Source organism: Gopherus flavomarginatus, chromosome 14, assembly GCF_025201925.1.
Source record: "Gopherus flavomarginatus isolate rGopFla2 chromosome 14, rGopFla2.mat.asm, whole genome shotgun sequence".
In the NCBI taxonomy this organism is placed as follows: domain Eukaryota; kingdom Metazoa; phylum Chordata; order Testudines; family Testudinidae; genus Gopherus; species Gopherus flavomarginatus.
Window position 1 is genome coordinate 34,562,830 of NC_066630.1, and position 24,762 is coordinate 34,587,591.

The 24,762-nt window shown below is 40.7% G+C and overlaps 1 protein-coding gene across 1 annotated transcript in view; it reads left to right on the forward strand.

Moving 5' to 3' along the window:
• The window catches only part of NECAB2 (N-terminal EF-hand calcium binding protein 2), a 316,012-nt gene that overhangs the window by 25,025 nt on the left and 266,225 nt on the right, over positions 1 to 24,762 (forward strand). The window contains exon 2 of the mRNA XM_050922735.1: positions 401 to 425. Within this exon, the coding sequence (XP_050778692.1) occupies positions 401 to 425 (25 nt within the window). The remainder of the gene's footprint in view (positions 1 to 400; positions 426 to 24,762) is intronic.

The window sequence follows — 24,762 nt, forward strand, 5'->3', positions numbered from 1 at the left end:
AAGCGTAGAGATGGTTGCTCTACTCCTGTCTAAGATGTAAATTACTCTATGCATAAATGAAAATTCCAATACTGTCAGTCCAATAACTTCCTTCCTCAGTAATCACTTAAATTCTGGGGTCTGTGGCCCCTCCCTCATCAGGGAAGGGGAGGGCCTTTTCTAGTGGATGCTTCCCACCATCCCAGGATTTAAATAAGCCAATAACTTCTGCTTTTCACAGTAAATACCCTCTAAAATACAAAATAAAAATACCATCAGAAATTAGCTTTGACAGGCTAGAAATCTTGATCACACTGTTTAGGTTTGGAACTGGATATAATCTTGAGATTAACCATTTAGTAAAAAAGAAATGTAACAAATCACAAAAAATAGTAAAAATGTCTCTCTTTTTTAATTCTAGATTTTCAGACGCGCTGACAAAAATGGTAAGTCCGTATATTCATCTATATTTATTTTGCTTTTCTTTTGAATGAGCCTAGAATGTTCTTGTGGATAATTGTATCTAACTCCTCCTCACCCCCAAGCCTCATACAACCCAGGAGACTTTGAGAGAGCAGTACAGGTTAATGCTTTGAGAAGGAAGACCATGTAAGTCTATGGCTGCGATAGTCTTAGAATCAATGTGACACTAACTTGAAACTCTTAACAAGCGAATGTGTTCCTTAAGCAGTTCAGATCTACTCTATGCCTGAAAGCAGTGGTCTGTAAATTACACACATCGTGAAGGAACATTAAACCACCTGCCTGAGAAAAAGTAACTGACTGATCCTGTTTGTAATTGTTCATCTTTGTGACTTAGGTTCTGTCCTATTTGCAAAGCAGCTTGTTTAGTTGTGTAAAATGGTTGGCGCTCTCATCAGCAGGGGAAGAATTCAGAGCCACCCAAATCTCTTGTCAGGTCCTCTCCTCAGGGTGCATTTCACTGACAAAATAAGGCAAAACAAAAGCTATGTCCTTAGAGCACTCCTGCTGCTGGGGCCCAGGGGCCCAGAGGCCCATTCCCCTGTGTGTGTACCTGGGGAAGGGTGCGCCTCTTCTTAAAACCCCACTGAGTCATGCCACAGACAGGCCTTCACCCTTCCTTGGCAATTCCACTGTCACAGGTTCATGAAATACTAAAAGGTGTACATGTTGAGGCTTTGGTAGTTTTGTGGAGTCCTGTGGATTTTGTTGCGTTGAAATGGATTTTGCACTTATCCCTGTGGGAAAACACACAACTGTAGCGAAGTCCAGTATTGTCAGGACGCCATGAATTATAGAGATTATCCTTTCTCGGACAATCTGTCTTGGATTCTAAAGAGATAACTGTTCTGCTTTCTCAGTGAGAATCTGAGGTGAGATGGGAGATATTTTACTTTACCTGAATACAGCAATTTGTTTCCACTGTTGTTCTTGCCCTATTTATTCTACAGTCACTTTCCAGTCTAGGGACATGGCATAGAATTGCTGTTGTGGGCCTGGGGTTGCAGGTGTAGAGCGGTATTGCAGAGGTGACATTTTCAGACTTGGGGAAGATGAGAATGGGGCCATTTCCAGGAAACCGGGGCCCTCTGCAAAGCAATTTGATGCAGGTGCCTAGCTGCAAATCTCAAGATCAAGTGTCCAATCTTCTCCCAACAACACCATGAGAGAATAGGTTCCGCACCACCAAGTGGTGTGTTTGTGGAGGGAGTTATTGGCATAATAGGTGGGGTTTCTTATTAAATAGGAGGCTGGGGGAAACCCATTGTACCCCATCCAGGGATGGGATTAATAAGGAGATTCATGGGTCCCAAAAGAGGGCTGTAGTGGCAGCCACAGCTGTGAGCATGAAGAGCTGGTTATACACACCATTGACCTCCTGGAGTCTGTGCAGTAAAGGTCACACCAGCGTTTCAACATGTCCCTTATAGGGTAGGATCCCTGTGAGCTGCAGATTCCTATTGCTGCAGGACTCGGAGCTCTTTTAAAAAGTGCCCTGAGGGAGAATTAAAAAAAATACATAGGCTGAATTACGGTGTTTCTCTGTCCCTTGGCAGAGAGAGAGATGCACAGGCTTGGGTGGAGGCTTTCCGTGCTCAGCCAGTTAGATCAGCTCCTGCTGGGGAAGGAAGGCATCCTTTTAATGTAGAAAGAACTCTTAAAACCCTGCTACGTACCAGGGGTTGTTGCCTTGAGAGAACAAGTTAACCATTTTTCTGGGGTCAGAGGGGAGGGTGGGTTTGGGTTTGGGTTCGGATTCAAGAGCCCCTTGCTGAAAAAAGAGAATAAAGAAAGGATTAACAAATGAAGTAAAACACCTGTACTAAAGAGTGAGATCGATAGTAACTTGAGGCCAAACTAGGTAAAGAGCAGTACTATTATCTATGCAGGATCCTGCCTGGGGAGAAACTGGGATAAAGACCTGATAATATCTGGCATCGAAGGGGCCAAATTAATCTCGGTCACTGTTGCTTTCGGCAGAGTCACCCCAGAGGTGATTTGACTCTGTTCTGTCTTTCATTCTTGCTGGTTTGCTCTAATATTACAGACAGGCCACCTCCATTTTGATTATGTCCTATCTGCAGCCAAAACACAAGAAACTTCTTGTTTGCATTCACTTTTCTCAAAGAAGGTTTTTTCATGAAATCTTGTATACAGGGTGCTGTGAACGAGAATGCTGTCAGTTCCATGGTATTTATTTATGTTTTTCTATTTTCCCTTTTAATTGTCAATATCTTTCTGTTTCAAGATAATAGGCCAAATTCTGAGCTCAATCATGCCTATGCCGACTTGTGAAGTGTATCATGTTACTCTAGATTTGGACTGGTGACATTTATTTCTGTCCACAGCAAATGTTTCATGTCATTGTCCTCTTCCTAGGAACACTAAAATCACTGGCTAATTTTCCAAGAGAAAAAAAAATGATTACTGTCCTTTATGGAAAGTAATTTAATTATAGAGCAATGGTTACTGCAATAATGTATGGTATCCTGTTTAAAAAATCCATTTAATCTTGATTTAACATATCTACCTTGATGTTGTCAATTTAAATGATTATTTTTTCAGATCTAATCACTTACTTATTTTGCCAAGTGATGTCTTCGGGGCTTTTGTTTTAGTCTCCACCAACAAAACAATCCCAGATTTAGATGTACTAAATTCAATGATTCTGGAAATTTACAAACCATTTTCTTGGCTGATGTGCCAAGATTAATGTCTGTGCTGCTGAATGCGAGTGTAGCATCTGTGTGGTGGCATTCTTTAAACTTTGCTGTTCCGCTGCAATTGCAGCATTTCAGAAGGAACGTGCCAACCATCTGGAGGGCGGAAATAGAGGTGCTTTCCTCTAACCCAGCAAAGGAGGCAAAACCCTGGATGTTTCCTGATTCTAGGTGCTAGGGCTTTAGATCATGAGGATAAACTTTTGATGCAATTATCATCTCACACTGGTTTAAATAGGAATAACTCCATAGACATCAATGGAGTTCTGCTGGTTAAAGAGGAGGGAGCATGAGGTTGTACAACATATTTTCTGTGCTGCTCATTACATGTGGTAAACCTGGAGAAATTGTGTTCTGTAGACTTCAGATCCCTATGCTTTATTGTGCTGATAAACTGTCTGCAGAGAAGGAAGGATTTCATTATGCCAGCTTCAAAAACTGGTGATAGTGCCCATTCAGTAATGTGTCTGATTTATGCACCCTCTACGATGTTTGGGCTGTAAAACATTAGGTGTTATTGAAGTAAACTTAGAAAGAATGTGCTATGCTGTTGGGATTTGATTACTGCTCATCAGTTAAATAGTTGCAGTTCTTAAAGGACAAATATTTGTGTCCGAGAGTAAAACCCTCTTTCTTCATTTCACATGTTGGATTGACTTAGTTTTTGTTGTTGAAACCTGCCTGAGGCTTGTCTTTTCTCAATCTTATGATGCTCAGTTCCTGATGACGGGCAAGAGCTTGTCGTCCAGTGTTTTAATGTTACTTTGTGTGGCCTTTGGTCTGCTACTGTCTCCATTAACAAGAGTAATTCACTTAGTCCTCTAATCACTAAAGCACTGCTCTCCACCTCTGATCAAAATCTTTGCCCAAATCCTATGCAGGCCTCTCACATGATATTTTATCCCTTCATACAATTGGAACTAGTGACCTGTAAATATCAAGCTGTATCAAGTTGATACATTATGATTTTGTAGCAAGGGGAAAAGGGCAAACTGATACAACATGGCAGGACGACTAAAAGCATTTTGATGTTGTGTCCATCTGACTGAAAAGGAGGAAAAAATGCAAGAAATAGAATGAAGGGTACAGGTAAACTGCACTGAATGGTTTGTTAATGGCATCTCTTTGCATAGAGAGCTGGGTTTGCAAGTGGAACTCTATGGGTCTAAACTGTCCATTCCTGATCATTTGCTTTCTCGGATGCCAAGGAAGAGCCACTCTACGTTGTAAGTGGAGGGGCAGCTACAGCTAATCAGTGAACCGATGGATATTGCTAATCACCGTGGATCTGACAGGGAGAGTGCTGTAGACCCTTCCCACTTGATATCTCTTCCTTTTCATGTTTGCTGTGGATTTCTCAGGCATTAATGAGGCCAGATTCTGTTAGCATAATTGCGTTCTAAACGTTTCTTGGCATAATGTTTCAGTTAGATCAATGGGGCCAGGTTTATGACATTTCTCCAAGATAGCCTGGGACTGCAACATACATTGAATCAAGCATTCAACAGACCATACATCTCACGAAAGTTGAAATGTCATTTTCAATCCGCAGTGGTGTATTGTTATAGTCATTCAGGAGCTGTGCTTTCAGAAGCACCATCCTTAGCCCTACTTTGTGGCTAATGGAGCTAGTTTGACAAGTTACCCTGTGTGCATGGGGAAGGTGAAGGCAGACATGATGAAAGGATTTTGTGTGTGTTCTCCCTGGCTCCTAAAAACTCCTGTTTCTCTTCAGCCATCTCACTAAGACTTCTGCCTATCAAGCACACAGTTCACTCTAGTCGTCACTGCTATGCAGGAAAGAAAAGTTTTATTTTGAAGCAAATCACCCCAATTTTTCCTCTTCTACCCTATCCCAAGCCCCATTTCAGATCCCTTCTGTCAGCACGCAAGGAAGAGCTGCTGTAACACCTCCTCTGATGCTCGAAGAAACAGAAGCCTCTTCCTTTTTATGTCTCCTTTGCCTTTGTCATCCCACATGTTGACAAGCGGAGACTGCGTACACACTGAGACAGCTTTGCTAATCAGCATTTCACACAACATAACAAAACCTGTTAATAATGCCCCGGTTTTGAGTGCACTGCTTGCCAGCTGTAACATCTGCGGTGAAAATATGGATTATGTCATGTAAGGGAGAAGTGGTGCTGGCTTCATAGATCTCTCATTATGGACTTGTGAGGTTTAATCCTGCAGCGTGCTGAGCATCCCGAGTTCCTAAGAAGTCAATATGAATTAAGGGTACTCACCCTCTCGCAGGAGTTGATCAACCCATTTTAGAATCAGGCCCTGAGTTCTTATTTCTTCCAAATAATCCGTCAACATCACAATTGAAACTTAAGATAGAGGGAAACTTCTGATGTTTAGTGTTTGCCTGTCTCATTACTGTATTCGTACTGTCCAAACTACTTGGATCAGTATCTTTCTTTCCTAACTAACGTATAAGCACTAGCGAAGTCATTTGAATTCATTCTTTCCTTATTGACTGGGCTGTAATATTGAACTCTTATCGCTCACTGCCGGCCTGTTTCTCTCCAACTCTGAGAGCTAAAATGCCATTATCAGTGAATGACCAGTAGCAGCATTAATATGGTTTGTTTTCAACACAGTCCTATTATTTAGGGCCTAATCTTCCAAATGGACATAACCTAGTGCTTAGTACCATGAGTAAGTGCACAGGAAGCTGACAGTCTCACGGTACATTTACTGTGGGCTTTTATTAATTTCACTGTAACTAGTTTTTCCCCTCATGTTCCCAGTGTTGCCCCATGCTGGTTCCTATTTACTATGACACTCAAGCAGGCCTCCTGCTAGGATGTCGTCATTACCCTGGAGCCCCAGTGGAGCTGACCAACAGGGGCTCAGAAAAGTGACAGTGACAGCTGCATATTTTTGCACTACGTATTTAAATATTAAAAACAACCTTCCTCACACCACAGTAGGTGCTGGGGCCTGCTAGGCAATGTGCAATATAATCTAAGGAACACTAGTTATTTAAGCCACTATAGGACAACTCCATGCTTGGGCCAGAGCTCTGGTTGGTGTAATGTCATAGCATGGTGCATGCTGAAGTCAGAGTCATCTGGAGTCACTGCCGAGAAGCTAAGGTGAGGGGAAAATGTTTGCTTAAAACACATTATATGTGAAATGTACCCATCTTGTGACTTGGGATGTCTGTAACATTTAAATCAGTTTAAGAAAAAGCTGATTTCTGTTACTGAAGTGTCACTTGGGTTAACCCAAGAAAACGTACCTGAATGAAAATGTTCGTCCAATTGTGACAGCAAGTTACTACGGTGGCACAGAAATTAACCCTTAAATGAAGGCTTGGTTCAGAACATCTCATCTGACTTTCTTCCCACTAAGTGATTTGGATGCTACCCTGGGACTCAGCCCTGGGTTCAGTTCTCCACTCTGCCACAGACTTCCTGTGTGACCTTTGGCAAATCCCTTAGTCTCCCTGGCCTCAGTTCCCCATCTGTAGAGTGGGGATAACAGCACTGCCCTGCCTCTTTGTGGTGGTGTGAGGATAGATTTGTACAGATGGTGAAGTGCTCTGATACTGCAGTAATAAGGCAGAGAAGTGTCTAAGAGACTTCAGTCTATAAAACAGGAAAAGGTGCAGTTTAGTCTAGAGCAGAGGTTCCTGAACTTGGATTGCTGTGCCCCTTTTCTCCATGGGAGTCATAGAACAGTCCCACCCACCCCAACGCTCGTCCGTCTGGGCAGAAGGTGACTCACGGAGGGGAGTGGGTTACTCATACCCTAGGCAGCAGCAGGACCTAACTGACTCCTTCATGGGAGAAGCCCATGCTAGTACCTTCCTCACCCCACCCGCTTCCTGACCCAAAGCCTCTTGCTCCCGCAGGCTCCAAAGGGTTTAAAATACCGAGGCTGTGGCTGGCGGGCTGTCCTGCCCACAGCAGGGCAATAGCAGGAGGAGCATGCAGGGAGTACCCAGGGGTCCAGACCAGGGGGAGAACAAGCTGCTGTGGGTGGGGCTGCATTGTGTTCCCTGTAGTCCTCTGTCCATTCCCCATGACCACTGGGGACTCCCTGCATGCTGTCCCCACTGCTGCCCTGGCCCGGACACCTGGCTGCTGCAGCCCTGTGCCCTACCTTGCATGCCTGCCATAACCTGATTGTGCCTCCCCAGGGTGCTCCTCACTGTTTGAAAACCAATGGCCTAGATCCTAGATGAAGCTAAATGACTCATTCTATATCAAATTCACAAGGATAACTGACATTGTTGTAAACCTTAAATTTTCATCAAAGTCAGTGGAATTACTCTGGATTTTACATCGCTGTGACTGAAAGCAAAATCTGGCCTTCTTTCTCCATAGAGCAAATAGAACCTGCAGTAACTGCATAGAGGTACAGTAACTCTTTTTTCCTTTGTAACTGCAATGACACAGGACTAGTTGCTTAGCATCAGTTTTGTCACACATTACTTTGAATTCTAAAGGAAGCCTTGTGCCAATTTCAGCTCCTACTAGGTATGATGGCAGAATGAGCATGAAACTGTAGTAGGTCAGTTATTTTTTCAGCATTCCCCTTATTAGTCACTGTCTGTCATTTTTATGGCCCTTGGCTGCTTCTTGGTGACTGTATTTTTGTGGCAACACTTCCAGAGCTTTCTCTTTGTCTGTGGCCAGCAGCTTCAGACTCTGGAAGGAACATCTGTCAGTGATTGGCATTGGCAGTCTTTCTGATTCACTTTCCTCATGACAGCTGGCTAGTTTTGTGTGGTATGTTTAATAAGAGTGACTTTCTACACCACTACTGTTCTTCCTGCACTGTACTTACTGTATTCATAGCCTTTAATTCAGGCACAGTGTGAAATTCAACACCTTCTGTCTTACCAAGGTTGCATGCTGTTGGCTGTTGCCTGCCATTTTCATGTTTCTTCAAACACGGGAGTTACCTGCCTTTTCCACTGCCCAGCTGTTCAGGGTTTTTTGTTTTTCATTTTTAAAGATCTTGCTAGTCTTCCTTTATGGGGAAAATTCTCTCCAGGAACAGTCTCTAGAATTTGATTCTATCTTGTCAGGGAGTGTTTTAGGGAAACCTAGATTATTCCTGATTATTCTGATTCTGCTGTCCAGGCAATCTGCACATCAGAATTTCCCTGGAGTCTTCAGGAAAGAGCTTTTATGATGATAAAGACCTCTGCTCAATTCTGGAATCCTCCATGGAATACTTGTCAGCCTCTGAAAACTACTCATGCTCCAGGCTCTTCAGGATTTAGGGATTAAGGGCTGGCAATCCTCTCTTTGATCCCTGGAAGTAAAAACTTCCTTCCCAGAAGGTATCTTCCATTTTTTGCATGTTTAATCAAACTCTTCAGAAGTTCTGCTTCTGTTCATGTGTTTGCTTGAAACTGCCATATGAAAACAGTTTTGCCCAAATATTCTGTAGTGTTTTTTCCTCTCCTGTGCTAACTTGACTGTAGAAATTATTCATTCCTAATTGTTTCTGTCATCCTTTTTAAAGTTAGCATGAGTGAAACTGGTGTTGGAAAACTGTCCCAGAGCTAGAAAGAACTGGAGTTGCTGTGGGATCTGGAATAGTTGTTCTTTGTATATATAAATAGAAAATTGCACACTGTCTGATAGTGCTTCACTTTCTTATAGTGCAGCAACTCTTCTGAGGATCCTTTCCAAAGGGAGGGCTTTGAGGAGTGGCAATATTGAAGGTGTAGAAATGTGCTACCATTACTGAAGATTTCCGGGGGTTGGTAACATTGAATATGAGAAGTTGTAATTTTGTGATCCCCTAAATGAAAGTCTATTGACACAGTGAAGCCAAGAGGATCTGAGCACCATCATTGCCAGGTGGCATTGGAGATGGATCAGTCATGTGCTTCTCACGGAAACTGATTCCATCACCAGAGTAGCAATAAGATGGACTCCTGAAGGCAAGCAAAAATGAGGCCGCCTGAAAACAACATGGCAAAAAGCTGTGGAAGCCAAGCTGAAAAACCTGGGTCACAGTTGGGGAACCATTGAAAGACTTGCCAGAAACAGACAGGAGTGGAGGAGCTTCGTGGCTGCCCTAAATGCCAGAGGCATAATAAGAACATGATGATATTACATAAAGGAGGATTGTCCAGTCCTCCATTTAGCAGTAGTATCCTCTCACTAACTATAATCAATATCAGATGTTTCAGAGGAAGGTGCAAGACACATTGGTGTGGGTAGTTATGGGATAACCACAGGAATGTTTTCATCCTGACCCCCGTTCAGCAGAGGTTGGCTTAAGCCCTTAAGCTGGAGGGTTAACCTCCCTTCCAAACTCTTGTTTGTTTTTAGTGTTGATTATTTTAACTCTGATTTTACTATGATAGCTCTGCTTATCCCTATTAATGTGAATATGTGGTGGATGAGGTACATTCTTGCAGATTCTGTGGATGATCCTAGTCTATGGATGATTCCATTCTGTGGAAGATCCCTTTCTTCCTTCCTCCCTACTCCACACCCATCCAAAGAGTTCTAACAGAAATATGCTCTTTTTTGCCAGGAGAACCTAAAATGCTCAGCTACTAAGAATGGTGAGAACTGACAAAAGGAAGGAAACAGAAATGGCACCTGATGAATCAGCCATCCAACTTCCCGACACTGAAAGGGCAAATTCTCAGATCATTGTATTTTGTTTGACTCCCAGGAAGGGACCTAGAAGATGAGAAAAGGAGACTGTTACAAACTAAGGCTAATGCCAAGTATCAGAAGATGTCTCAATTTCATAACTAACATTGCTGCAGTCCTCCAAAGTGTAAATCTTCTTGTCACAGGATAGAAGCACTTACTCTCTTACGCTGCAGCTTTGTTGGTTAGTGAGCTGAGACATGTTCTTATGCATGAACTTATTAAAGAAGTCGGGAAAAACAGCTTATGGCTATTCTCAGGTAGAAAGAGTTTCCTACCAGTCCTAGATGCTGGGAAGGAAGCAATGTAGGTAATTGCTGACTTTCCTAGGTTGAAGTACAACTGTTTGCATAGACAAGTGTGACTCAGGCCTGGTCTATACTGGCGGAGGAGGGGATTGACCTAAGATATGCAACTTCAGCTATGAGAATAACATAGCTGAAGTCGACGTATTTTAGTTTGACTTACCTTGCGTCCTTCTGGTGCGGGGTCGATTGCTGCGGCTCCCCCATCGACTTCACTTCTGTGTCTCGCCGAGTTGGAGTACAGTCTACTCACTACACGTGATAAATTGGTCCCTGATAGATCGATTGCTGCCCATCAATCTGGTGGGTAGTGTAGACATTGCCTCAAACACAGTTTAGGAACAGAGCTGAAGAAAACTTCAGATTTTACTTTCTGGTTTAGCTAGGTGGCCAAGTGAACATTGATTAACAGATTAAAAGATCACTGAAGTAGTAAAACGTGCTGTTGATAGTATCAAAGAGAGTGTCTTTGAAAGATATACTACTTAAAATCTGGTCACACTATGCACTCCTCCTGACTTAATGACATGAACTGCAGGATGTTTGTAAGATTAGGTTTTTTTGCAGCTCAGTTATGCTGTTGGTCTTGAGACTTTTCAGCTACAGTAAATACACACGTGCTTTTAAAGTTGGAATTCAGAGCATTAATACTTAAGTTACTGTCTTGCTTGTATAGTACTTAAGGGAATCACCTTATATCATACACAACTATTTGCTACTTTCCTGCTGTTTCTTATTAACAAAACAGGCCCCCTTAAATCTGGAACCTTGCTCAGTGCCTTGATTCTTAAGCCAAGTAGCAGTAGAGCATCCACACCGATATTATGTAGCTAATGTGGAATGTGAGAAAACCATGGAGTTTGAACATAAGATTTAAATACCTTCTTCCTCTTCACCCTGCTTCCACAGCATCTATTGCATGAACTGTTAACTTTTGGAGTTCTTGGTGTGAGACTCTAATATTGCTACCATGTTCAGGCACTCAGACCATGGTGATGAGCTCCCTGCATGTGCCTACAGAAAGATTTTAATGAAGGAAATCCTTACTGACAAGAAATTAAAACAGTAGAGAAAAGGCTTTTGTAGATTTAAGCAGGGAGGGGTGGAGTTGGCTTATTCTATCTCTGACATTAGTTACACCAATTGTAGACCATCTTTTTCTCTCTCTCAATCTCTCTGTTAGGCTGTTTATAGTATCAGATGCAAACTGAAAGACTTGTGTGACAGCACACTGCCAAATGGGTGTGTGCCTTTGTCAAGCCAGTAACAGTATGTGACCTCCATCAGTTTAGAGATTGCCTACATCAGGGTAAGAAGTTCCTGCCACCCGGTGGTGCTGCTAAAGGATGAAGGTACCAGTTATACAGTCATAATGTAGGATAAAAATTGCTGGTGCTTTCTCATCAAGGGTACCTTGTATGAAAACTAGACTAAGACTGAAAACAACATGTTACCAAATTTCACCAAACTGGAGCCGAACCCTTAGGAGAAACTCCTCCTCTTTACATTTCTGATGAACATTGAGATAAACCCTTTTTCTTATGCACCTGAACATCTTTCTTGGCTTCAGTGGGGTGAGGCAGGCAAAAATAAGTGAAGGAATAAGATGCATGAAGAGATCAGTGTGATTGCAGCAGAAGTAGTAACTAATTACAGTGGAATCTTGATTTGAAGAACACCAGTCTTGCAAACAAAAATTGCATAATGAAAGTGATGTCAGTGAAGAACAAGTCAACATCCCCTCACGTTCCAGTGTCTACCATGCACTGGAAGTCACTTTGCATTGGTTGAAGGACAAGAGGATAGTGATGCAGTTCACCATATTGCAATTTGTACACTGCACTTACTGTAATTTTGAGATGTTCAGTGTTATGAACTTTTCAATTTATAAACTCTATCCCTAATTAATTAATAAATAGGGGCTCTACTCTATCTGAAAGTTACAGAGAGTACTACTTGTGGGTAATATAGTGTAACCTAAAGTATCATCCAGGAAAGAACTTAGCCTAAAATATTTATCTCCTCTTGTCTCTGTTTGTACTATATCTTTTCTTCATTCTCCTTAGGTTTCTGTGAGTGGAGGGTTTCTCCTCCATGATATGAATATTGCACAATATTTGGCTGATACTTGATGCAGATCCAAGCAGTCATTTTCCAAGTAATTTATTTGTGTACCAAATACCTGACTTCAAGTTCTGGGGCTACTAGCATGGCTGGAGTGTTAGCATCGACTTAGCCATGTTTTCAAATACTTAAAAGTACCTGGCAAGGCATATATTTATTTCTGTCCAGACCCTTCTCTGGGGGGAAATAATGGAGCCTTTACTAGTACCATCAAGTTAAGATTAGTAACTTGAGTTTTATATTACCCATTCATTTTGAGGAGAGATGAGGTAACATTATGTTCCTGCTCTTCCCTATAAGTTAAATAGAACTTGTCAAAAAGTGATGTGCAAATAACTTCACAAATAAATGAGGAGTTGCATTGTGATTAGTGGGGTTATGTTTGTTACTTGTAAGTATTCTTATGTCTACCAGTTTATATGGCAAGTTTAAATATTCATGGATCTCAAAAGCATCATCATTTTTAAAATCAAGAATAAAGCTGAAAACTCGCACAGGAAGCACGATGGCTGTTTGTTCTAACATTTCACTGAGGTTGTCTTCCAATTAGGGAGCAGGAAATACACCTTGTGACATAGGCCAACAAGCACCCACCATCAATAACAGAGAACAGTTGAAATAAGCAAACAAACAACCCATAAGCTAAAACTTGTTTGAATAAACTGGTCAGTGAATGCCCTTTTAAAATGATTCAGACATTGTAGAAATTGGGATGAGTTAGTAGACAGGAAAAAAGGTTAAATTTGGGGGATGGTTTTTTTGGCAATGAATAATTCAGCTGACTCTAGCCGTCCCCCTACACCACAGGGGCAGGGTCGTGCTGGTCATTTATTGACACAAGATAAAAGCAATGTATGTTAATATTATAGATTTCTAAAACAGACTTGTAGGCCCCTGTAAGAGTTATATCCTGTGCACTTTAATTTACATACATAAGCCATTAATAGTTTCCTTTTATAAGAGGATTAAATACCCCAATATTCATTATGATTAAGAAACAATTTAATTTTCATATAATAATTTTAATTGGACACTGTTTGCGTGAAATTTTGCCTCATTAAAACATGAGCTTGATCATCTGCCTATTAAATCTCAAATCATTGCTGTTAACAAACTAAATGCCATAAAGTCTTGTTAAATGTGAATTAAATCCCTGTTTTAAATACTTTAAAATTGTTTTCAAAGTGGAAAGTCATAAACGGAAAAGCTCTCACCATCTGTAGATAACTTTGCTGCTGTGGATGCACATAGAGAAGCACATTCATGGTTCTACTATGGACCCAGGGTGCGAAGCAGAAACAAGCTATTGCTAAACTTTTTTTGTCTGCTTCCTCCTCTGTAAATTGAAGTTAATAACAGTTCCTTGCCTCACAGGGGCATTGTGTGGCCTAGTTAATTAGCGGGATGCCCCCTGAAGGCCAAGATGGTCTAAAATGACTACTGACTTTGGACACCCAACTTGACACATGTTAACGAGGCCTGATTTTCAGAAAGTGCTGTGCACCCCCAACCTCTAAACTTCAGGCTCTTTAAGGTGTCTCCAATTGAGGAGCCCATATCACCAGCCGTTTAAGAAAATTCAAACCAAAATGGCTGGAAAAGAAGGAAAATTTTCTCTGTTGACTACTTTGTCTACGTACTTTGTGCATTTGACAGCCCTTTCTGTGTTATCAGTTCCCCCTGCTTATGTGGGCCTTTGATACAACACGGAGGAGAGAAATATTAAAGATTAAATGTGTGTTTATAAAACTACAATTCTGTCGGAAGGAGTCATATGCAGCTGTAGTATCTCAAGCTATTTTAATTAACTTATTTGATAGATAAGAGAATTTAAGTTGTTGGTATTGTGTTTTTTTGTTTTTTTTTTTAATAAAACCTTTTCACATTACTTTTACCAGGACTTCATGCCCAGGGTCTCTTTATTGCAGAGGTAAGAACTGGTCCAAACTCTGTTGCACTGATCAATGTACCCTTATTTACTGTGCCAGTTGATGGATTTTAACCAGCTTCATTTCTTCCAAAAAGCAATATCGAGTTTATGGCTTAATAACAACCTGAAGAGAATATATTTGGAAGGCAAGAAATTATGTGTCTTGAACTACTGTAACAAAATCTGCTGATTGGGCATCTTGCTGCAAACAAGGTCATGTCTACACCATCGCCTTGCAATCACATCTTTTTTTCCCCCTCTAACAATTATACTGCCTCGCCTCTTTTGCTGTTAAGAACTTAACAATCACATTATTTCATGCCTGTCCCACAAAGAGCTTCAAAAAATTAATATAATACATTATAAAGCCAATTTCATAGGGGCAATAACATACTGACTGTAACCAAATACTTTAAAAATCAATGAAGAGCTTGTGACGGGGTGGATCACAGAAACCCCCTTGGGGCTGCCAATTGATGTGCCAAGACTACTTCTGCCCTTGCTTTCCCTGCCAGCTTGGGACTCCAGAGCCCTGCCTGGTTGTGCCAGACATGATTGCTGGCCACAAACACAGACCCAGGTCTCAACCACGTCCCATAAACTGCAAGCTTAACAGAAAGCAGCTTAAGAAGTATTCCTGTTTTTTACACTCAGATGCCCAACTCCCAGTGGGGTCCAAACCCCAAATAAATCCAGTTTACTCTCTATAAAGCGTATACTGGGTAAACTCATAAATTGTTGACCCTCTGTAACACTGAGAGAGAGATGCACAGCTGTCCCCCCCAGTATTATTACATACTCTGGGTTAATTAATAAGTAAAAAGTGATTTTATTAAATACAGAAAGTTGGATTTAAGTGGTTCTAAATAGTAACAGACAGAACAAAGTGAATTACCAAACAAAATAAAACAAAACACACAAGTCTATGCCTAATACAATAAGAAAACTGAATACAGATAAAACCTCACCCTCAGTGGTGTTCCAGTAAGCTTCCTTTTACAGACTAGTCTCCTTCTAGTCTGGGTTCAGCAATCACTCACACTGACAGGACAAAGAAAAATGTAGAACATTTCTGGGCCAAAGGAGCTTTATTGTACTATTACACATAATGTTCTGGAGCAATATATAGGGTAAATAGGACTGCCATCCTTAAGTTAGTCTTTTTTCAGAGATTGTCTGGATATTTGTCTGAGGGTACAGGTATGGACATGAAACTGGCACACAGTTTATTCTATCCACTGGGTGAAAATACTATGAGATTTCCCTTTCTTGTGATGTTTTGGTGATTCTGCTTCTTCTCAAAGGCTAAACTCCAGTCAAGGCAGAGATGCACCAACATGAATAAAAGGAAAATAGTCATATTTTGATGCTTCTAACTGATACAGTTTGTTTGAGTTTAGAGTGAATATTGGGTACTTTATCCAAACTAGCTTTTCTGTTCTTGTCAACAAGGTTAAAAACAAAATGCAAGGATTCATCTAAAGTGCCAGATCCACAGCTAATATCACTTGATGTAGTGCCAGTTAAGACAATGGAGCTATGTTAATCTACACCAGTTGAGGATCTATCCCTTCGTGTTTAAATAGTTAAACACAAGTATCTGCTTGAATCCCAGTGGTACAAACTTTATAGTAAGCACCTGACAGTATCTGAAGTGCTATTGTTCAGCAACAGGTAACATCTTTTCTTTGCTATATGTGACAGGTATAACAAACCTCATTAGAGAATCCATCTATATGTATAGTGCAAACATTCTGCCTATGTGAATCAGGCAACTCTCCATATATGTATATTTTAGTCAGCAAATTATTTTTTTTTCCTGGTTGCTTGTTTTCTTTTTCTTTCTGCCTCAACTATCTTTCAGGCTTTTGTAATTTTGTCAGTTCCATGTACCAAGAAAGTTGTAGCACACACAGGTAACATAGGGCATTGGTGATACCAGCAAAAAAGCAATTCAAAGTAAATAAAAGCTTCAGGTACATCTCGCAGTCTGGGATTCAATTTATTAAGTATCAAAGGTATGTTCTAGGAACCTCCTGAGTGGAAATTGTAGCCTTTTTAATTACTTAGCTGATAAAAGTGAAAATTGGGCTGCTTGTTTTTCCAAGGTAGATTTGTTGATAAAAGTTGATCATGGAAGTTAACGAAAATCTGGCATAATACGCAGGGGCTTAACAGCTGAGTTATATGTATGGATGAAGGCAAGGTCTTCATAATTCATAAAGCAATGCCTCATAGGTAGAAGGAAAATTATATTGTGCCTCAATTAGATTATTTTGAGTGTGTGTGGACCACATAAGGAAGCCATTTTTTGTCTGAGCTCTTAGTTTCTTTATCCCAGGTATGTCTGTATGTATATATGTGTATGTATGTACGTACATACCTGGGGTAAAGATGCTAAGAGTTCAAGCAAAAAAGGCTTCCTCATGTAGTCGTACAACCCCTAGTACAATGAGGCCTAACAATAGCATGCGGTGTAAGTTACCAGTCACATACTATGGATACTTCATGTGACCATCCTTAATTTTACATGTATTGGTATAAAGTATTCCTTTAGGTATGAACTGCAGAGCTAGTAAAAATATATCCATTTTTGTAATTTTGAGTTTTCTCACTGTCTTTTCTGTAGTCTTTTCTGACTGGCTCTAAGGAACTGCAAATAACTTGTAGCGACTGAGATCTGTGCATGAACATAAAAAGGGCTCAATTCACATCAATTAGCCATAACAACTTGACCAGCGGTTCCCCATTTCTTACATCATGTCATTCCATTCACTGGTTTTCAGTGTCTTACTGTATCAAAGTTCTCCTCTTTAAAGCTTTACATATTCTTTTACCTAGCTACATCTCTGTTCTGATTTCCTCCTCATCCCTATTTCACTTCCTCACTTCCTATGCACCATGTAATCTTCTCTCCACTAGATCCACCAATCTGTCTTCAGATTATATACTGGTACCCTCCATCCAGAAATTTGTACAAAGTCTGTGGTACAACAATGGGCATTGCAGGCAGAACTTGCACTTCTTCTGTAGCTGTGCCTTGAGGGAAGAAAGCAGGAGGTGGTGAGAAGTCCTAGAAATGGGTGCCTGGAAGGACAGACCTCTGAAGGTGCTACTCCTTGTGATTCTGAGGCTTAACTGGTACCTCAATGACTTCAGAAAAGATGAGAACCCCTAAAAATGGTTAGATCTAGTCTTCCTCTTGTGAAGATATAAACTGTGGCCAAAGAAACCCATAAAACAGCCACCTGCCAGGTTCTTAGGTGAGTATTACTTAGCAGGCTTAACCATTCATCGCAGTTTCTTTAGTGATTTGTTCTTGTCTCTGTTAAACAAGAGCCAATGACAGTAGAAGAAACTTAGGAAAGAAGGCGAATTCCAAAGTAAGTTTGTGGCTGTACAGAGTGGTAAGGGAGATATCATACTGCTTAAGGGGCGATCACCGTTAATGTTAAGTTAATATGCAAATCAGGTGGAGGAAGCTTAAAGGAAGTTTTAAATTCAGAGACTGAACATAAATAGATCTCAGGATATATAAGGTGTTGGTTATATAACTTCCAGTCTTGTAATAATCTACACATTAAGAGGGAGGGAAGTACAAGTTGTCTAAATTTAGTGTTAATGGGTAGGTAGTCTTTATTAAGCTGAAATCTTTATTGTTCCCTTTCAACCAAGTCTTTAGTGTAGTCATGGGATCTTAAAGAATGGGCTTGGGGACTAACCTTTGCTAATATCAAAGGCAACTTGGATGATAAAAACAGATTCAATTTGTGTCCAAGAAAGACGATTTAGGCCATAAATTCACTATCTGAAGAAATCAGAGGCCAGATGATACATTTGAAGTTCAGGAATAGTTAGGACTTGAGTCCTGTCAGCCATAGAAAGCAATGTGATAAAGTCAGTACATCACATCACACTGTCTTCTTAGGCTCTATGTGCTCCAACACCTACTTTGTACATTCTCTTTTCTGTTGCTTGTTCAGTGTCTCATCTCATATATTTGTTTGCCATAATTTATCTTGAAAACCAAGAAATTAGCACCATTCTCATCTGCATTATAATATACGGTACAAAAAATTCATTTTATCATTGTTCAGAGTTTAAAAATAGCAGACTTCTACTGCTAATTACACAGATAATTTATTGAAGTACTTTCAGAAAATTGCTTGATTTGAATTTAGTACAGTAATTGTTCACTAGATAGATTTAAAACTTCAATTGCTTCTTTTTCTAATTTAAGATCCAATTGGAAATGCACTTGTATAGGTCTTCAGTGGTTGTAAGCAGCTGACATTTCACGAAGCAGAAGACAAATGCTGGAATAGAAATGTACTGTGAATATGAAGACTATGGAGAGTCTCATTTTAAAAATCTTAGTTCTTTTATAGGTCATGTTTACCCAGTACGGGAGCACTCACATCCGAATGTGCTTATCAAAAAGGGGCCAATCCAAGACACTGAGGCCTCCGTGTTGTAAGTTGCAAATGAAAATTCTAAACCACCTGTAGAACATACAGCTCCCCACTATCATCAAACTGCAAGCCAAAGCTGCAGACTCTAATAGACACACCTTGCGGCAAGTCTGGTAGTTCAACGGACCTGGGCTGTTTTGGAGCAGTGGAGGAGCACGTTTCAGAGCTGAGGGCTCCTCCTGGAAAATGCTATACTATCTCAATGCCCAAATGCAGGACTTAGGTACGTGTTCTATTTAGGTTCTCACGCTGAGTCCATCACTGTGGTATATGAGCATTTTCCAGTAGTGCATTAAGTGATATGACTACTGTCTGTCACAGGGGGTTCTATTCTTTCTCTCTAGGGGGAGAATTGTTTTGTTGGGCTATTAGTAAAGGTAAAAGAACATCTTGTGATTGGAAAAGGAAGTGAGGAGGGCAATGATGGTTCTTTGTTCCTGTGGGAGTTATTGACCTGTAACCCATCACCTGATAGGGTCAAGGTCAGATTATATTTTATGTGCAAGATTGCTTTTAATAATCTAAAATAGCTGAAATGCAAATAGGAGGACGTATAATATGGGTATTTAGGCTTGGCAACAGGCTGAGGCCTAAGCAAGGCCTAGTAGAAAGCTTAGCACAAGTGATTGACTTGAGGTCATAAGATTTTGCAATATGTAGTTTGTGATAAAAAAGTACAACACAGAAACTTAAAATAACCATTTTTTGGGTATATGTAACCATGGAGAAACCACATTTACAAAACAGAACCATTAGGAAATGTATGACACAAGTAGTTTTTGCTAGCAATTGGAACCTGAATTATGGTCCCCTGGAATGACAAACATGGGCAAAGGGGCAGAGACCTAAATCAAATATGCTCCTGGTTGAGTGGGGAATGTAAGGAAAAAAGTATATAAAAGATGATCAAACTGACCCCTAGTTGGGACACTAGGGAAGACCAAATGGTGGAAACCTGAGTAAGAACAACCTTGTGGTGATCTCCACTTATTTTTTCTTCTGTCTTTACCAGTCTCTATAAGGGTTTAAGTGTATCAGTGTTGGAGAATTGCTTTATCTTTTGTGTCAGCCTAAGTGTGATCCAGGGGGTATTTTGTTATGCGTCTTTGTTTCTTCTTCAGTTGCATTAATGCTTTGGTTACTTGGATGATAACTAAAGCTGGTATGTCTCTATTTCTGTGATTCACCATACCAGTCTCCTCTGTTAAATTATGCAGCTGCTGAGAGAGAGAACCTACTGCCTATGACTGGTGCACTTTGCATCCTAAAATTAATCTGAGGCACAGGGAGCATTCCACTGGCCCCTGAGAAATCTGAGTCTCCTTCACAAACAAGCTTTCTCTTTGTGGCAGAGGTGTTCCATTGTGCCTGAAGAGCAGAGGTGTCACTGTGGTCCTCATCTTGGAACTGTAAATGATCTCTAGACCATTATTCACCTTGGAGATGAGGACCAAGACCTTGAATTTGATGCAATATGAACTATCAAGACATCCAGATCTGAAAATGGTCCACTATACAGTGTGTTACATAGTTACAGTATAGTGTTATGGTGGCAAAAAGGAAGGATAATGAGGTGATAGACAAACATTGCTACCAGGCTGAAATATATGACAAATATTGGAGTGAAAGGAGGATGAAAAAGGGTCATCTGCTCTCTTTCATTAAGGGCCAGACCCTAAAATGTGCTGCCTGCTGGCAACTTTTGTTGAAGTTGAGGGGAACTGTCAATTCTCAGCACTTCATGGGAACAAGCCTTGTGTGACTCCATACCTCCTTGCATCCAGTCTACACTGTCTGGGTTGGGATAGTTTCTATGACTCATTATTCCCTGAATTAGTTGAGCTGGTTAAAACTTTTCAAACGTCAATAACCATTTTAACTGAAATGTCAAGTTTTCATTAAAAAAAATAAAGGGGGATGAATGAAAAGTTTTCCCCCAAATCCTTCAGTATTTTTAAAATAGCTCCACAAAACAGAGGAAAGGGGATTAACCACTGAATTTGTTTATTACAACATGAATGGCACATATTTAATATGCTTCCTGAAAATGTATTAGTCTTCACTTTCTTAATAGAATAGTTTGGTTTTATGCAAACTAGCATAAAACATATGTTTTTGAAAGAACAGGAGAAAATGCATAGGAAACTTATGTGAATTAGCTTTTCACACACAATACATTCCTACAGCAAGGACCTGTAAATTAGCTCCTGGTTGGCTAAGGACATTTAAAAAGACATTGATACACCTATATTGTGAATTATCCTTATGGAATCTATTGCCCTTTGTAATCTTACAGGAAAGCAAGTCTTGTCTGCTCAAAGATGGAGTCAGTACCTGCCAGAACAGTCATGGCTTTAGGTCACAATTATAGTTCCTTTGCAGGAAGAATAGACTGGGAATCAATCAACCAACATACATTGATTTTTATTTTTCAGTAAACTGCAACCTGTCTTGATGTCATTCCTCCAGACATTTCGAACTTCCTCTTACCTTGCTGGAGTGTCTGTAATTGCCACAATGTTCTGATACCTGGTGGTGGTGGTGGTGGAAGCGTGTCTTCCACCTGTCATACCATTGTGAAAATCCCAGAAGCCTCTTGTTTTCTTGCTTATATGTTTCTGTAATGAAATACCGCTCAACAACAGAATACATAACTTCCAGAGCAAGGCAGTTAGCATTCCACGTGGTCATTGCCTCTCACGTGTCTGAATCAGTCCACGTTTCCCCCTTTCACCGATGTGTCTTAGTTGAATCATCAACCCTAAATAAAACTGTTTAAAAGTGTTGTGTTGCCCAAAACTGCCCACATAAAGTAGAAGTAATGCAGTGACGAATCAGGCCATGTAAACATTCATAAATCCATTAGGACCTTCTGTGATGAAGGCTGATGAGAATCTTACAGGTAATGTGTTGCATTTTGTTGCAAAGCACATTACAAAACTAGGGAAGTGTAATTATCTTTGTTGCAATGGGGAAATGTTGGGATCATCTTTAATTGTTTCAAACCCTGAACTTCATACAATCACTTTTTAAGTTATTTCCACAATATGTTGGGTTATCCTACCAAGTGCTTAATTAGTACATATTTGCATAGCAATTTTAAATATATGATGCATATTTAAATCCGGTTGGCATGTCTTTCTAAAAGATATGCTAGTAGCTCAATCAGCGATTGCCAGGTGCAATTCTGTGGTTATTCACTAGGTCAGGGTAGATGATCATTATGGACTTAACATCTATTATGAGCACTGCAAAAAAGTGTGCACCATTTATTATTGACCAATTTGATACTTCTGTGTGATGCTGGAACAAAATGATATTTCTACTGCTCTCACTCTTCAAGGTTGGGATTTTCAACCTAAGGGAGGTAGGCATCTGGACCCCATTGAAATGCAATGGAAGTTGGGAGCCAAACTCCCTTAGGTACATCTACACAGCAGCTGGAAAAGGTGCTTCCCAGTTTGGGTAGGCAGACATGCACTAGTTCGGATTGAGCTAGTGCATTAAAAATAATAGTGTGGCCATTGGAACATGGATGGTGTCTCTGGCTAGCCACTGAATTCGTACCCAGGGGGATCGGGTGGGATTGTACTTTGGCAACTAGCCCAAGTTCTTGTCTGTGCCATTGTGGCCAAGCTGCTATTTTCGTGTGCGAGCTCAATCAGAGCTTGTGTGTGTCTGTCTATTCATGTTGGGAAGCATACTCCCAGCTGCAGTGTTGACATGACCTTAATCTCCTTTGGAAATCCCAGCCCCAAAGCCCTCTCAGTTTAATTGCCATACTGTAAGCATTTGCATGCCACCTGGTGACATAAGATAATTAAATACCTCTTGTCAAATTTGCTACCCCGTCATGTTCCCTCGCATCCCTTCTGTCAGAGTCATAGAAAACCAAAAGGAAGGTAGCACTGTGGATTATCCACTCATGGATAATGTTTTACAATGATGTAAATACTACAAGCAGACAAGTGTACCTAAAGAAGGCAGAGTATACGGTGAAGCTCTGAAGTTCAATCAGGGAGGATGAGGCCCTGTTCTAGCAATTGAGGTGTGAAAACCAAGAGAGGAGAAACTGGTTCTGTAATTGGCAAGCCATTCACAGTCTTTGTTTAATCCTGAGCTGATGGTGTCAAATTTGCAGATGAACTGAAGATCAGCAGTTACTCTTTGAAGAAACTTGGTTTTCACACCTCAACTGCTTGAACAGGGCCTCATCCTCCCTGACTGAACTACCTCATTATCTCTAGCTTGCCTGCATATATATACCTGCCCCTGGAAATTTCCACTACGTGCATCTGACGAAGTGGGTATTCACCCACGAAAGCTCATGCTCCAAAACGTCTGTTAGTCTATAAAGTTCCACAGGACTCTTAACTGTGTGAAGTTTCCCTTTAACAGAGCCAGAGAGAGAATGAGTGCATACATGCAAATAATCCTTTATATGCACCGAGTGGCACAGTATTAGTGGACGAAGATATCTGGTCCACTTCTACAGCCCTGTTCTGGAAAACTTGCATGATTCTGCTTAGAGCTTTTGTCTTGGGAAATATGGCAGGTAACATTGCAGTATTTGGACCAGGGAGGTTGACCCTCTGTTACGGGTCAGGGCTTCATTGTTAGACACAGTTGAAACACAGCTGTCATGCCTACCTGTAATTAGCCAGGTGATAAACCAGAGCACTGGCTTGAACATCTGGCTTCACAATGCCCTCAAACTGCACACACACAAGCATCTTTTATACTCTGTATACTCAATTTTTCATGCATCTCCATTGCCAGGCTTTTTACTCTACTCCTTCCTCTCTGTCTTCCCACCCTCCACTTCTGTCTGTCTTCCTCTTTGATCTATTTTTTGAGGGGAGGGAGTGAACTAAATATATGGAAAACTTGCTAGAAGGAACATTGATCCTTTCTCAGAAACATCGTTTGAATGTTGCTGGCGTCAGTGTCAGTCGTTAATGGTCTGGCCAGCATTTGAAATCCTTTAAAACAGAAAGAGAGACAGAGATTGACAACTGTGTCTGAATCTCCCCTATAGAATAAGACAGAAAACATGGAGCAGAGGTTATATATTAACCCAGCAATTTGGAGCAGGCTATTTGATCTGGAGGCCAGTGTTTTTCAAACACTCCAGATTCACTTTGAAGTACACCAATTAAGGCTTCAGATATAAGGTTAACCCAGAGAACCCAGTTTTTTTTCTCTGTGCAGTGGTAGACATGTTTTTTCTTCCCTAACCCTCATTAGAGACTTCAGGCTCAATAGGAGTGAATGGAACATTGTTATGGCTGGCAAATTTAATAGCCTTGTTAACAGTTGCGGGTGACAGGGAACAAGGGATGATTTTTTTCAGTTGGAGGCTTTGAAAATCCATTTGATTAGCAGAGTGTGACTTTTAAAGAAATATCCTTTCCAAACACAGAAGCTGGGCTGCAATGCTTAATTGGGCACCACATGGCAAGTGTGTCTCCATTGCATAACAACAGGTAACAAAGGGAATTGTGAAACATTTAGGGAGCTGTTAGATACTTCAGATCACAAGCCAAAAAACGTGAGTATTGTCACAAGCCATGGGATAAAACTGGTGGTTCTCAGACTGGGACTAATCACATGGCACTTGGAAGTGGCTCATGAAGCTACTGCTAATGGTGAAACTTATAATTTAAACCCTATAGAATAGCTGGACTGCTGCGTATTTCAACTGCACATGCATCAATCTTTATGCAAAGCTCCCTTGCATTTCTATACCTTCTTGGGTTGCTACACAGGCAAGGAAATATGTTAAGATAGTTTTTGTTGTTGGATATTGACAAAGCTGCAAAGCCTACTATGATCAAATTGGCCTGGGACACCAATAGTAGGGAATAGGAAATATGCAAGAGGACAAAGTTAAACTGCAAAGTGATCTCGAGATAATATCCATGAGCACCGCAGGCCACGAGAAGATCTGATATTAATGCTAAAGTCCCTCACTTGGGGAAAGGGAAATAAACAGCACAGGTTCAAGGGGTGAGGTGGGGGGGAATGTACTAGTATCCAAGCAGCTGACACACCCATCACACTAAAGGTGAGTATTTCATTTTATCCCAATGCTACTCTATGTAACCA